Genomic DNA, 13,667 nt, shown 5'->3' on the forward strand with positions numbered 1-13,667 from the left:
CTGATCACTTCCCTTCCACGCAGCAGACTGTGAAGGGCCGCTTTTAGGGAGAGCCGGGGACACGGGACAGACCCCACACAGGAAGCCCCACCTGCCGTGTGTGTCTGGGAAAGTGTCGACTTACCTTAACTGGGTTCTGTTCCTGGAAGACAATTCTCATTAGTCTCCCAGCCCCCCTAAACCTATCTGGACCCCGCATGGTAGAGCGTCCCCCCCTCTGCCTCTTCTGACTGAAAAGCATCTTGAGCAGCAAAGGTTAGTTCAGTTATTCAGAAACGTGGCGTGGAGCCCACTGTGTTACTATGCGCAGGATGGCCCAAGGTTTCTCTCCAACACAGCCGGGAGCCACACTTGCCCGAGGAGTGCAAAGTGACGGATTCTGTGGAAAACACGCCCGTCCCGTCCCCTCGCCCAGGACGCCGGGAGGCGCCTCGAGGCCGAGTGTCTGCGTGTCCGGCAGGGAGGCGCCCGGCCGTGCTCCCAGGCAAGCCTTCAGCACGCGGGGCCTGCGGTCACAAGACGGGCCCAGCCAAGCCGCCAAAGCACGTGTTACACGTCAATCACCAACCGCTCCTTTACTCACACCAGAGGCTACTTCAAAGAGATTCGTGTCCAAGGTTATTTTTAACAAGAGCAAGTGTGGAGAAGCCCTGGCCACGGGGAACGGGGCCAGCTCTGTCCTCGTCAGCGAGCCCGGGGCAGGGCGGCACATGGGAGGGCGCTTCCTGGCTTCATCAGTTAGTCGTTCTAAGAGAGGCTGGTGTTAAACCTAGTGAGATGGAACATGTGGGCTGGAGCTGAAACACAGCGCGTGGGCGCCCCCGAAGGCGCCAGCGCTGGCTGCTCTTCCTCCTGCTCTGGACACACGGCGGTGAGGACGCAGACGCAGCGCCAGGTGAGGCCCTGTGAGGCCGGGGAGCCAGAGGCGTGCAGGTGTCGGACCGCATGTCTAAGAGCTAGAAAGAGACCGCGCTGGGCGCCCTGCAGACAGAGGAGGCGCTCTGAGCAGAGCCGTCGTGGTTATGGGTGCTGTTGGGATCAGTGAGCAAATGCGTTAGTTTCGCGACAGAATAAAACACACCGAGTGTCCAAGAGGCCCTTCGTGACCTTGCGTGTGGAGGTGGAGGCTGTCGAGCCCAGAGGGACGTCAGTGAGGCACTAGGCTTGGCCGGGACAGGAAGACTATTCTCATAGGACAGACGATGTGTTTTATACAGCAGTTAGGCCTCTGCAATCGGGAGGAAAAGTTAAGATGTGGCGTGAGCTGCGGGTGGCCCCCCGGGGCCCCAGAGCGGGCTGGGCAGGGGCTGGGGTGGGGGGGGCTTTACTTCTCCTCCGTGGACAGGCGGTAGAGCGCCTCCCCCAGGTGCCGCAGCGTCTCTCCGTGCTCCAGCTCGCGGTACAGGCCCGCGGGGACGGTGTCCAGGCCATGCAGCAGCCCAAACAGGCAGCCGGCGATGGCCCCCGTGGCCCCGCTCTCACCTAGAACGAAGGACGGGCCCTCAGGGCTGCACGGTGGTCCCTGGCCCCAGTCGCCCCCTTGCCCCCTTGCCCCCTTGCCAGGAGGCCGGGCCATCTCAGCCTCCGCCCTTGGCCTCAGCCAAAGCCCAGGTTTGCTCCGGGCAGTGCCGGGGAAGGGGGCAGGGGGGTCCCCTCCCCTCCTGGGACAGCCGCACACCCTGGTGCGCTCGGGCCTTTAAAGCCCCGGGCGGCACTCAGGCGACCACCTCCCGCGGGTCCCGCCCACGCGCTGCCCACCCCCCGCCACCCCTGCTTTGGGCTCTCAGCCTCCTCCCCGCCAGTCCACCCGCGGCTCTGGCCCGCTGCCCCTTCTCCACTCCCCCTGTCCCGGGAGGTGTCGCGTCTCCACACCTGGGCACCCGGAGGTCCCAGCAGCGTAGGTGGGGAGCCCGGGCCCAGCAGGAGGGCCTGGCTGGTAGCCTCTTACTTCACACTCGCGAGAAGGCGCATCTCACCTCCGTGGAACATGGCCCGGTGGCAGAGCTCAGTCCAGCTGCCCTTGGCTCCTAAAAGGGCATCGTAGGCAATCATGGGGGCGTCATGGCCCCGCCGGCCCCCTCGACCTTCCGAGCTCCATTTCCTGTAGGTCTGGAGAAAGCGCCACAGGTCAGAGGCACAGGCCGCTGGGAACCATGTCCCGTGCGTTAGAGCACGAGCTTCCGGGTTCATCTGCGCGCTTACGTGACGCCCCTGTGTGCCAGGCATTGCCCCAGGGCTGCGGGTGGACGCTGAGCGGGAAAGACTGGCTTCCCGTGTCTCTCACCCGAGCCGTCCCGCAGATAAACAAACACCCCAGCTGCCGGGCAGCAGAGTCTATGACAGAGACAGCCGTCAAGGGGTCTGGAGTGCTGTGACAGCACGGCCGGGCGCCAGTGCGTGACGTGCGGTCTGCGTGGGGCACAGGGACAAGCGAGGCCGGGCAGGGGTGCCGCGTGTGGTCAGGGCCGCAGGCCGGCCGGAGGACATGGTGGGGGAGGCGACGGCGGCCTGAGCAGCTGGTGGCTCAGAGCAGGTCCCTGTGGGTCTGTGGAGGAGGCTGACGAGGGGCAGGGGCCAGATAGGGACGGGAGGTGGACGTGGGCAGGTCACAGCCCTGTGCCTTAGCAGCGGAGTCAGTGTCGGTTTGGGGCGACGGCATCTCCACAGGAAGAACAGTGTTTCTGAGTCTCTCTGCATCGGGGGGCCCATGAGAGATAAATGAGAGGGCGGGAGGAAGCACCTAAAAAGGGAAGGGTGGACCCTTCCTCTCCCCCTGCTCCTTCCTGACACCTGGAATGCAGATGTGCTGGCTGGAGTGGGAGCAGCCAGTTTGGACTATGAGGCGTGCTCGCCGAACAGCAGAGCAGCCAGACAGAAGGATCCTCAGCTCCTCACTGCAAGGGGCTTCTGACTCAGCTCTGATTCCCTTGACGTGAGGATAATGAACTTCTATCTTGGTTAAACCGCAGTTACAGCGGTTTCTCTTATGCTACCAAACACGATCCCGACGACTTCAGCCACTAGGGGGGTTTTCTCAGCATGGGGAATGCCGGTGGTTTGCACAGACTTATTCATCCCTCTATCCCCAGTCCCTAGAAGAGATGAAGTGAGATGGACTATTTTCACATTTTCAACTTTTCTAGCACAAATCGTGCTTATAATCAGAGAAAATGAAAAGATAAAAGCACCATCCATTTCAAATGGGCTTCCTTTGAGAAGCCTTCCACGGCCCCCCCTTCCAGCTGCTCCCTCAGCCCACCTCCACCGCGGGGTTCCGTACAGCCGGGGGTGGTGGGCGGCGGCCCCGACAGCTCCTGCTCCCCAGCCACGTCGGCCCGGCAGACCTACCTTGTCCCTCTCCTCCGCGTTGTAGCGGTCGGGAAAGCTGGCCTCATTCTCCGTGTCCTCACTGATTTTTCTCTCCTCCAAGTAAAACTGCCACTTAGCTTCAAAGTAAAACCAGTGCTCCTGGTATTCTAAACACAAAGAGCAGGTGAGTGGGCTGTGGCGGCCGTCTAGCTGGGCGCCGTGGGCAGCAGGCGGGAGGGAGGAGGCAGAGCACACGCCCTCTGCCCAGTCTGGGGCAGAGGAGGGCCTGGCGCCTCGCCTTAACTATGGCTCCGGAAGTTCAAAAATGCTCACATTGTAGCTACTTTGAAATTCCAGCAAGGAAGATGGAGATCGAAACCAACCCAGAGAATTGCTTGACAATGCACTGAACTAAGGCAGTAATCACAGAATTTTTAAGTGGCTTCTTTTGAAAATTCTGAACCTGTGTACTTTTTTTAAAATTAATTTTATTTATTTTTGGCTGCGTTGGGTCTTTGTTGCTGCGCGGGGGCTACTCTTCGTTGCAGTGAGCATGATTCTCACTGCGGTGGCTTCTCTTGTTGCGGAGCACGAGCTCGTGGCACGCGGGCTCAGTAGTTGTGGCGCACGGGCTTAGTTGCTCCACAACACGTGGGATCTTCCCGGACTGGGGCTCGAACCCGTGTCCCCTGCCTTGGCAGGCAGATTCTTAACCACTGCGCCACCAGGGAAGCCCTGAACCTGTGTATTTTTATTAATTCAACACTGTGCCTGCAAAGCCAGGAGAGAGGACGTTCGTTATCCCTAACTAGCAGCTTGACCTCCAAGCCCCAGAGGCGCTGAAGCGACTTTTCTGGATGCTGCCGCGAAGTCTGGGGCAGCAGCTGCAACGGCTCGTGGGTGACGGGGGGCGGGGGGAGTTGGGGGGGGCGGCGCCCGCGTCTCGAGGACCCAGAGGGGATCCCCCGGCTCGCCTGACCCGCTGCCCTCGGGCCAGGCGGTACTGCAGACCTCCTTTGTGGGGTGAGCCTGTCACACGGCCCCCCCAGTCTGTCCAAGTCTGCCCTGGGTGTGGCTGGAACCCACCTCCTTCTAAGGTGCCGGGGGACGGTGTCGGGAGGCAGGCCGGGCTCACCTGCCAGGTGCCGGATGGTCCTCTTACAATACTCCTCGGCCAGCGGGACCGTCCTCAGCATGTCTCGTCCCCACTGCTCCAGCCGCTTCCCCTGAACGGCGTACGACGCGAACAGGGCCGTGCACAGGGACCCGAGGAAGCCTGGGGTGGCGGGAGAGAGGGTCAAAGTTGGCACCAGCCACGCCCCCTCCCAGGTGCTGGACACACTGTGTCCCTGGGCTTTGCGAATTTGACCTTCAGTTACCGTCTGCAAGGGGGCAGCGGCGGGGTGGGGAGAGCACGGTCCCCGCCTCCAAGCGCTGCTGTGGGCACGGGGTCCAAGCCCAGGCGAGCACCTGCCGAGCTGCCCCGCGAGTGGCCACGGGAAGCGGGGCCCCAGGGAGGCGTCAGCCGCGACCACTTCTGGGGCAGCGACGAGCGTCTGGTTCTCGCGCCCGGGGTCCAGCTGCCGTCCTGACCACCTGCCACCGCCCACCTCCCGTCACGGGGTGCTTCAGCTCCAGATCTGGGACGCGACGCTCCCAGGCAAGAAAGGTAAGAAAAACTGACATTTGCCTCCAAAGGCAGTTCAAAAATTGCAAAGGAGAGTGGAGTGCTTCCCGGTATTAAGTGTGTGCTGTCCGACCCGAGTCACCAGCTTAGAAATATATAAATTACCCAGCTCTTAAACATGCGAAACAACATTTCTTTAATAAGAGTGGGCAATAAATTAACTAATGTCCTAGATGTTTAAATTCTCGTACTCATGGCATTGTTTCCAAATGTCCAACATTTTCTTGTTGGAAGGCTGTTTGTGTTTAATTCACTTCTGCTGAGTCGGGGGTTAGCAAACTCCTCTCCACCACCCGGACATTGCCGCCCGGCTGAATTACATGGCTTTGTGCTCAGAGATCTGACGGGCTCATCCGTGGGGTCCGTGGCTCAGCGGCCGCGCCTGCTGTGGACTCATAGGCGTGTTTTACCACGTCCACGCCTCAGATGCCATGGCGCCCGCGCTGGCTGCTTCGTGGAGGGCACAGGATGGCCCTCGCAGCTCAGGGGGTGACACCAGTAAGCCCGGACCCTGCAGGTGACCTTGAAAGGGGCACAGTCACCGAGAGCAGCTGGCACCCTCGACCTCGGGGGCCGGGAGCCGAGCTCAGCCAGAACTCAGGAGGGTTCTCCATTCCTGAAGTTTGGAGCTGGCTGCTCCCCGGTCACGTCTCAGGGGCAGGCACTGGGCCAGCAGGCCTGCCCTCCCTCTGCAGCCCGACCCTGGTGGGGCAGCCCGGAGTGTGGGCCGCCTGCGCACCCCGAGCGGTGCTGTTATTCGACCCGCTTTGTCCTGACACACGGGAGGGTGGACCCGGCCAGGGCGCGGCGCACGCGGCACACAGTGCCCACGGGGCCTGACGGCGGGGGCCGGCTCCCCGCTGGACAGCCCGGCAGAAGCGCTGGCTCCCGGGGCTCCAGCCAGACCCCAGGCTCGTTCGGAACCGGTGCCGTCCTGCTTTTCCTGTGACGTGACCGACTTTGAAGCGGGGAGAAGGCCTTCCCGTCCGGCCTCCCCACGCCTCCCCGCCGCCCGCGGCTGCGTCACCTGTGGGATGGTTGTGCGTCATCCGGCCGCACTCCAGGCTGACCTCGAGCAGCGTCTCCAGCCGCCCCGGCTGCCAGTACCGCATGCCCACGCACATTGCCTTGGTGGCAGCACCAAACCCGGAGCCTGCGTGGAACGTGGGATAGCTGGTATTAGACCTCTGTGCCAGTGATTCCAACTCTGGCAGTCTAGCTCTCACGAACCATATGAAGATGTACAAAAACTATGTGCTACCATGTTTATCATAGGGTCACTTAAATGAGTCAAAAATAGGGAAATTGCCCACATTCCTGACAAAAGAAAAGAGAGGAAAGAGATTGCAAAGCAGCCATATGCAGCCATTAAAAACAGGATTTTTGATGGGATGAGGAAATGCTCCTTCTGGGAAAACGTAGGAGAGAGAATTGCACGCACAGTATGTCTTCAATGATATGTTTCCTCTTTTTAAAAGCAGCTTCATTTAGTTATAATTGACATACAATCAACTGCACATATTTAAGGAATGCCAGTTGTCCTGACAAAAATACACCTGTGAAACTGGCACCTAAATAAAAATTGCAAACATATCTATCACCCCCAAAGTTTTCTTGTGCCCCTTCTGCCCTCCTCACCTACCACAGGTTAGTTTGCATTTTGTAGAGTTTTATATAAACAGACGCGTGGCTTGCCTTTTCATTCTCTTAGCAGAGTCGTCAGGAGGGCAGAAGAATGCATTTGGGAAGCATTCCTCCTCTTTACTTTCCTGGAAGAGTTGTGTACAGTTGGTACCATTGCTTCTTTAACTGTTTCTAGAATCTCCACTGAGGCCACCTGGACCCAGAGTTTTCCTTGTAAGGTCTTTCATAGATTTAATGTTACCTGGGTGACCTGTTTAGTCTTGAGTGACCTTTGGTAGTTTATGTATTTCAAGGAATTTATCCATTTCATCTAAGTTGTTAAATTTATTGGTATAAAACGTTTAATAATATACCTTCACTGTACTTTCAATTTCTGTAGAATCTGTAGTGACGTCACCCCCTCATTGTCGATACTGGTAATTTGTGTTTTCCTCTTCTTTTCTTGATCATTATGGCTAGAAGAGTATCAGTTTTTTATCTTCGTAAAGAGTCAGCTATTGGTTTTGTTGATTTTCTCTATCATTTTTCTGTTTTCTATGCCATTGATTCTCACTCTGACTTTCAATTTTTCCTTTCTTTCATTTTCTTTGGGCTCTTTTGCTCTTTTTCTAGTTTCTTACTGTAAAGATGAAGTCATTGGTTTGAGAACTTGCTACGAAGTCTCTGCCTATAATTGTGGGTTTGTCTGCTTCTCTGTGCAGCTCTATTAGTGTTTGCTCCATCTATTTTGAAGGTTTGTTACGCGGCACATAAACTTCCAGGTTTGTTACTTCTCCCGACGAACGGGTGCCTCCTTTTTCCCCTGGTGACATTCTTCACTTTGGGTGTTTTTGAAGGAGTCACTCCAGCTTCCCTTTGATTAGTGTCAACCGGCGTGTCTTTTCCCATCTAACCTGTTTGTATTTAAAGTGCGTCCTTTACAAGCAGCACAGAGTTGGGACTTGCTTCTTTGTCCCGTCTGACCTTTTGTTTGGGGTCCTTAGACCACTCTCGTTTGCTGTGATGGTTGACAATGAGGTGATGGCATCATCTTGGTACTGGGTTTCCTGCCTGTCCTACCTGTTATTTGCACCCTTCTCTCTCTTTCCTGCCAAGAGGACGGCACGTTATGGAGTGGGAAGATTCGCTTCCGTCCGGATGAGTATTCCCGCGGGTGGGGGACGGAAAAGACCATCACGGCGCAGCTCCAGCAGGGAGGGGCCCACAGGGGTCAGAGCCGCGGAGCACTCAGCGTGCAGACCGGCTGGAGCCGGCTTTCCTCGTGGGGAGGAGAGGACTCGAGGTCTGTGTGGTCTCCGCTCCCCGCTCCCGGGGCCGGGCCAGGCGGCGGGCCGCATGCAGCCTCCCGGGCTGCGGGGGAGGCCCTGTCCCCTCCCCACGGGGCAGACGTGGTGCCGGATGCGGACCCACGACGGAGAGGCGTCTCCTGCCAGGGAAGGGGCGTCTGGGCCAAGGGCCGCGCCTCCTGGTCCCCACAGAGGGGACAGTCCAGCCAGCGCTGCCTGGCCCAGCTGAGGGCCCAGGTCGCATGACAGCTGCTCCCCCAGCGAGTGTCATTGAAAGGGTTCCATTTCGTGTCTGGCTGGCTTACGAGCTGTCACTGTTCGGGGGTTTGAGCAGCTGCCTTGGGTCCATCTTCGCGGGACACTGCCCCACTTCAGGGCTGAATGGGGCCCTGACCCTCGCAGCGCCCCTGTGCTGGGGTGTCAGGCATTTGCTTTGACATATTTGATAAACGCTGCAGCACCTCGTTATTACTTTTAATGCCACATCTTTTAGAGAGGGTTAAATAATAAAAGTCAACACCTGCGTCCTCGCCATTTCCACCGACTCCCTGCCCCACTGGCGGTGTCCTCCTGCCCGAAGGACGTCCTGGGCATCTCTCCCTGGGCACCCGCCCGGCATGAACTCCTCGGTTCGTTTGCCTGCAAAGGCCACTTGGCCTTCACTAGGGAAGGCGTCCTCTGGGCGTCGGTCTGGCTGGTGCTCGCTCTGCACCCGGATGGCTCTGCTTCTGACGCGAACCTGCCGTCCTCGCCTTGGCGGTCGGTGCTGGAGGCGCGTTCCTGTCTTTATTATTAGTTTTGAGCGGTGTGTTTGCTATGTGCCTTGGTGTAGTTTGTTTCGTGTTTCTTGTGCTTGGAATTTATTGAGGTTCTTGGGCATGTGAGTTTATGTTTTTGACCATATTTGGAAAAATGTGGCCACTATTTCTTCCCATCTTTTTTTGTCCCCCCTCCTCTCTTAAGGACTCCAGTTACAGGTGTGTTAGTGCTTTGACTTGTCCCGTGGCTCCCTGGTGCCCTTTCCACATTCTAGGGTTCTTTTTTTTTCTGTATGTCCCATTTTGGATAGTTTCTATCGCTGTGCCTTCGAACTCACGAATCTTTTCTTCTGAAATGTCTAATCTGCTGTTAATCTCAGTCAGTGAATTTTTAAACTCAGACATTGTAGTGTTTTTCTCTAGAACTGTGATGTAGGTCTTTTTTGTACCTACATGTCTCTATTTAACCTTTCAAAAATATAGAATACACACTATTTTATATCCTCACCTGGTAACTTTAATGACTGTGTCAGGGCTCGTCAGTTCTGATTTACTGATGTTTGTCTTTATTATGGACCATGTTTCCTGCTTCTTTATGTGCCAGTAACATTTGATTTGATGGCATCCTTCAAGGTAAACCCAGAGGGACAGGTCTGCCCTCCGCGTCAACCCGGAGGGCGGGTCCAGGACCCCAGGAGCAGAGGCCCTGGGGACAGAGACTGCAGCTGCCTGATAACGTCACCCCGAGGACACATGATATCATCACAGAGACAGACATTTATGCAGGTGGTGGGTGCTTTCCTTGATGCACTGGCTAAAAATAACACATTTAAAGGGAAAGCAGTGGGAAAACGTTCCTTAAAATAAACCAGGGCTGGTGACAGAGGAGCTGGGGACGCTAGTGGCCCTGAAGCCAGCGGCCAGGCTGGCGGGCTCCCTGGGCGGCCGGTCAGGGGGGTGACAGGCAGGGTAGTGTCGCGGGGCCCTGTAGCCCCGTGGCCTTAGAGGGAGAGGAACTCATGCTCTGACCTTTCTCATTGAAGGGTGTGTGCCAGGCCAGGAGATAGTTGTCGGGCTTCAGCTGCGAGCAGCCCTCGACGGTGGCCGGGTCTACCCGCTGCCCCGGGAGCTTCTCGAGCACGTCCACGTAGCGCCGCACCATCTCACGGTACAGGTCGTCCAGGCACCAGAAGTCTGGGGCGGAAGGGGGTGTGTGGAGGACAGGGTCAGACGAGGGGCGGGTGGAGGGCAGCGACAAGGGAAGCCATGACCAGCATCCGGCCCCATCCCCCCAGGAGGAGGGAGAGTCTGGGGTCGGCTCACAGGACCCTGGCTCCCCGGAGAAACCTGACCGCAGACGAACAATGCGCTGTGGATCTCACTGAATTTCGGATGTTGTATTTTGCTGCTGTGCCTCTTCTAGTTACACACCAGAATCTAGAAAAACCCAGGATCCTCATACATGGCTCACGATTCTATCCGTGAGAGGCCCGGCTGGCCCGAAACCTGCCTGTCCCTCGGGCCCTCGGGGACCCACGTCCAGGGTACGGGGAGCTGACCCTCTCCCATCTCCCTGTCAGCGAAGCGGCCAAGTCCCCGCTGCCCACCGTCCCCACTGCCTCCTCGTGGGAAGGCGTTCTGGGGACAGGCGTGGTCTCGAGTCCCTCGGAGATCACGGGCCACAGGACAGGGTCGCCCAGGCTGTCACCTGGGTGGCACCGGGTTTGGCTGACCTGTATCTGGGTGACCTCACGTGACGCCCCCCCACGCGCCCACCACTGCAGGGTCAGGCTCCTGTCTGTCTACTCTTTCCTCCCAGACAAGGCTCAGCGAGGGGCGGTCACTTGCCGAGGCCAGAGCTGGCCAATGGATTTCAGTCGCAAAGCCTGAGCACTTCTGCCATTAAATGAATCCACAGCGTGGTGGATAGAGGCCACGCACCCTCCAAAGTTGGGGCCCAAGGTGCCTGGTCACACGGAGAGCAGACTGGACAGTGCAGGGCAGGGCGCACCTGCCAACACAGCTGACGGGCACCAGGGACCCGGCCTGGGCGGGGCTGCGTCTCAGGCCTCGGGGGCCGCCCCTCCCCTCCGGGAGTCTGCCTGTCTTTGGAAGTCGCGTGGAGAGCCGCTGTCCGGCGGGGCCCCTGCAGTACTGCGTGCGCAGCAGCCCCAGGAGGCGGGCGGTGCTTCAGCTGTAGGCAGGACGCTGTCTGGGGTCCAGGCCACACTCACGGTGTGACGCTGGGCAGGCTACTCAGCGCCAAACAGTGAGTGTGGACTGGACCCCACTCTGCGCGTCGGCTCCCTTGTCTGTAGCCCCTCGTGATAAAGTCGACCTGCAGGGCGGCGCGAGCACCCGATGACACCGCCGCACTTAGAGCAGCACCGGCCACAGTCAGAGCCTGTGGTCGCTGTGACTCAGGGGCTCAGAGGCCCCTTCCACAGGCTGCAGTTTGTTAGTAAAGAAAAAAGATGGGCTGTTTGAAAACTAAACTTAAATGAAATTCCAACTTGGATGTTTAGGGAGCTGGAAACACGTCCGCTTGCCGAGTTTCTGGGGGCGCAGGCCCACCTGAGCGCGCCCTGGTGACCCGCTGGCCAGAGGGTGTGTGTCCGTCCAGCTGCGCCCGCAGCCGTCGGAACCAGGCCCGCTGCCACCGTCCTCACCCGGGGCGGATTCCGCCCTATTCCTGCCAAGAGGACGTGACTCGATCCACCCCGGGGGAGCACGTTCTCGTCGGGGGCCGAGCCGGGAGCTGTCCTGGGGGCCGCTGCACAGGACAGAGACACGCCGTGGGCTCTGCCAGGCGAGGGCCAGCACGAGGGCACACGGACTGGCACAGAGGGACACGGGAACCTGCCTGAAAGCCGCACAATCAGCCCCCACTGCCCCCAGTTTCGGAGTTTGCAGACTCAGAAGGACGCTTGCTGCGCCAGCTTGCTGTGACACTGTCTTATCCGAGGTGCCTTGGCTCTCCCCCCGGCTACTTGGGACCCGGCAGAGCAGATGGCATTCCTGTGCGGTGACAGCAGAGCTAAGCCCGGCTGCTGGCACCGGCCGGCGGGGTGAGCACGTGGTGACACGCACATTCCAGCCACTTCAGGGCCGGCTCGAGTTCTAATTTGGCAGTGATGTGCTCACCACTCGATACTCGTGGGGGAGCCGCGCCTCACAGACACCCGCCGCTTCTCTGAAACTCAGTGAGACTTGCTCCTAAATCACCCTGCTCCTTAGGAAACGTTGTCTCCCCTCAAATCGTAGCATTTTCTTAGGACAACTGGGAAACTGTAGCAACTCTCCAGGCTAAATCCTATTTTGGTAGGTGGCATTTTAACCACAGTTCATTGGAATTTAGAAGTAATCCCCCCAAAATATCACTGTAATGGGTCCAAATTTCAAACTGGCTTATTATTTTATGTATTGTTGAAATAAACTCAGAAGCAGGCTTACTACCTGCGGTGAAAAGCTGAGCCCTCATTCCAAACCCCGAAGCGAGCCATTCGGTTGGTTTTAACCCTAGAGACGGAGGCTCGGCCGAGTGAACGTTTACAAAACAGTGAAAAGTCCGGGTTTGAGAACCTGAGGCTGCAGATGAGCAGAGAGTGGCAGTGTCACCCGAGAGGCTGCGTGGGAACACAACCCACGGCACGGCCGGTTTGCTGGGGACCCGGGTGTGACCAGCTGGTTTCAGCAGCCGCAGCGGGTGACCCCCGGGCTCCGGGCTCACCCTCACCACGGGACCCCGCGCGCCCGCCCTCCGGCCCGCCGGCACGCCGGGGCTGAGCCTCACCTGTGACCAGGGCCCCTGCCGTCGTCATGTGCATGATGGTGTTGTCACTCACCGGCCACTTCTCTGGCGAGAGCACGAGGTGGTCCAGTCCCCCCACCTCTCCCAGCTCCTTCTGGACCTTGGGGCCCGAGGCGCTGTCCTCCCCGAAGGCGTGTCCGTGCCCGAGGGCATCGCCCACGGCCCCCAGCAGCATCGCAGCCTGAAACTTCTCCATCTCTGCCGGCAGCTGCCGGGCACCCAGCCTTCAGCTCGCCCCGCCGGCCTCTGTTCTGGTCGTTGCGTCGCCGTCGGGAGCCTCCCCGAGTGGCCAGGCGCCCTCTTCTGTCCCGGGCGGCAGCACCAATGGGGAAACCGTCTGGGCCCGCAGCCCGCAGCCACGTGGTGCGCCCAGAGCTGGCTCTTCCGCGGGGGCACCTGCGGCTCAGCTCATCGCCGGGCTCACAGCCACCGCTTCGGGGGGAGGTCTGCACGGCGCACGGGGAGATGCGCACGTTTCTGGAGCTTCCAGGTGTAATTCGCGCACCGCCGGGCTCACTGCGTTCGGTCCAGTCACGCGCGTGTGTCAACCTTCCCCGCAGCCCAGGCTGAGGGCCCGCCCGAGCCCCTGGCCCCTCTGCTCCCTGGGCCTCCACCTACCCACTTGGTCTCTGCGGCTCTGCCTTTCCTGGACTTTCAATTACACGGGATCGCGCCCGGCAGCCTCCACGCTGCGACTCGGCTGTCACACGCACGGCTCTGTTTTCCGGAGGACTCGTTGATTATAAAGCGTGTTTATGGTAGAAAACTGCCCCGTGCAAAGGGGGAAAGCACGTGGAGCCGCCACACGCGTGATCACGGGCGTCCCCACGGCCCAGCGTCGGCAAAGGCTCCCCGACAGCCAGCCTCCCGGCCGCTCCGTGTGTGCGCAGAGCCCAGAGCCCCGAGGGCTGGCGAGGGCGCCGCCGTGAAGGCTCACGCACCGTAAGCGCCCTCCCGCCGATCCCGTTCCGCGGGGAGGGTGTTCACGGCCGTGCTGAGGCTGAGAGTGGGGGGAACCCCTGCAAACCAGGGACCTTGACTTTTTTTTTTTTTTTTTTAGGGACCTTGACTTGAAAAGAGGGGTCAGGAGAGCTGCCACCTCTGTCCCCAGGCCCCTTGTCCCCCAGGTCCTGGTCCCATGTGAGACCAGGACAAGCAGGAGGGCGTCACGC

General features: G+C 59.1%; 1 protein-coding gene across 2 annotated transcripts; it reads right to left on the minus strand.

Annotated features, from left to right (window-relative positions):
- Positions 1-605: 605 nt before the first annotated feature.
- Positions 606-12,799, minus strand: ADPRHL1 (ADP-ribosylhydrolase like 1). Of its 2 annotated transcripts, XM_068526883.1 has the most exons (8): positions 12,478-12,799; positions 9,714-9,878; positions 6,024-6,149; positions 4,445-4,585; positions 3,349-3,476; positions 1,977-2,109; positions 1,329-1,482; positions 606-1,228 (listed from the first exon to the last, which is right to left on the minus strand). In XM_068526883.1, the coding sequence occupies exons 1-8, from the start codon at positions 12,689-12,691 to the stop codon at positions 1,210-1,212; spliced, it is 1,080 nt and encodes a 359-aa protein (XP_068382984.1). In that variant the 5' UTR covers positions 12,692-12,799; the 3' UTR covers positions 606-1,209. The 2 variants fall into 2 exon arrangements, with proteins under 2 accessions (XP_068382984.1, XP_068382985.1); XM_068526884.1 differs by having other exon boundaries at positions 606-1,482.
- Between the last annotated feature and the right edge of the window lie 868 nt (positions 12,800-13,667).

The sequence above is a fragment of the Eschrichtius robustus genome, chromosome 18 (assembly GCF_028021215.1).
Source record: "Eschrichtius robustus isolate mEscRob2 chromosome 18, mEscRob2.pri, whole genome shotgun sequence".
Lineage (NCBI taxonomy): Eukaryota > Metazoa > Chordata > Mammalia > Artiodactyla > Eschrichtiidae > Eschrichtius > Eschrichtius robustus.

What these genes read in the sequence shown, in the direction of transcription:
- ADPRHL1 (XM_068526883.1), bottom strand. Translation starts at nt 12,691, where the DNA reads ATGGAGAAGTTTCAGGCTGCGATGCTGCTGGGGGCCGTGGGCGATGCC. An exon ending in GACCATCCGGCACCTGGCAG is followed by an intron (nt 3,477 to 4,444) that starts GTGAGCCCGGCC and finishes CTTTGTGTTTAG; the next exon opens with AATACCAGGAGCACTGGTTT. An exon ending in CCGGGCCATGTTCCACGGAG is followed by an intron (nt 1,483 to 1,976) that starts GTGAGATGCGCC and finishes CCTTCGTTCTAG; the next exon opens with GTGAGAGCGGGGCCACGGGG.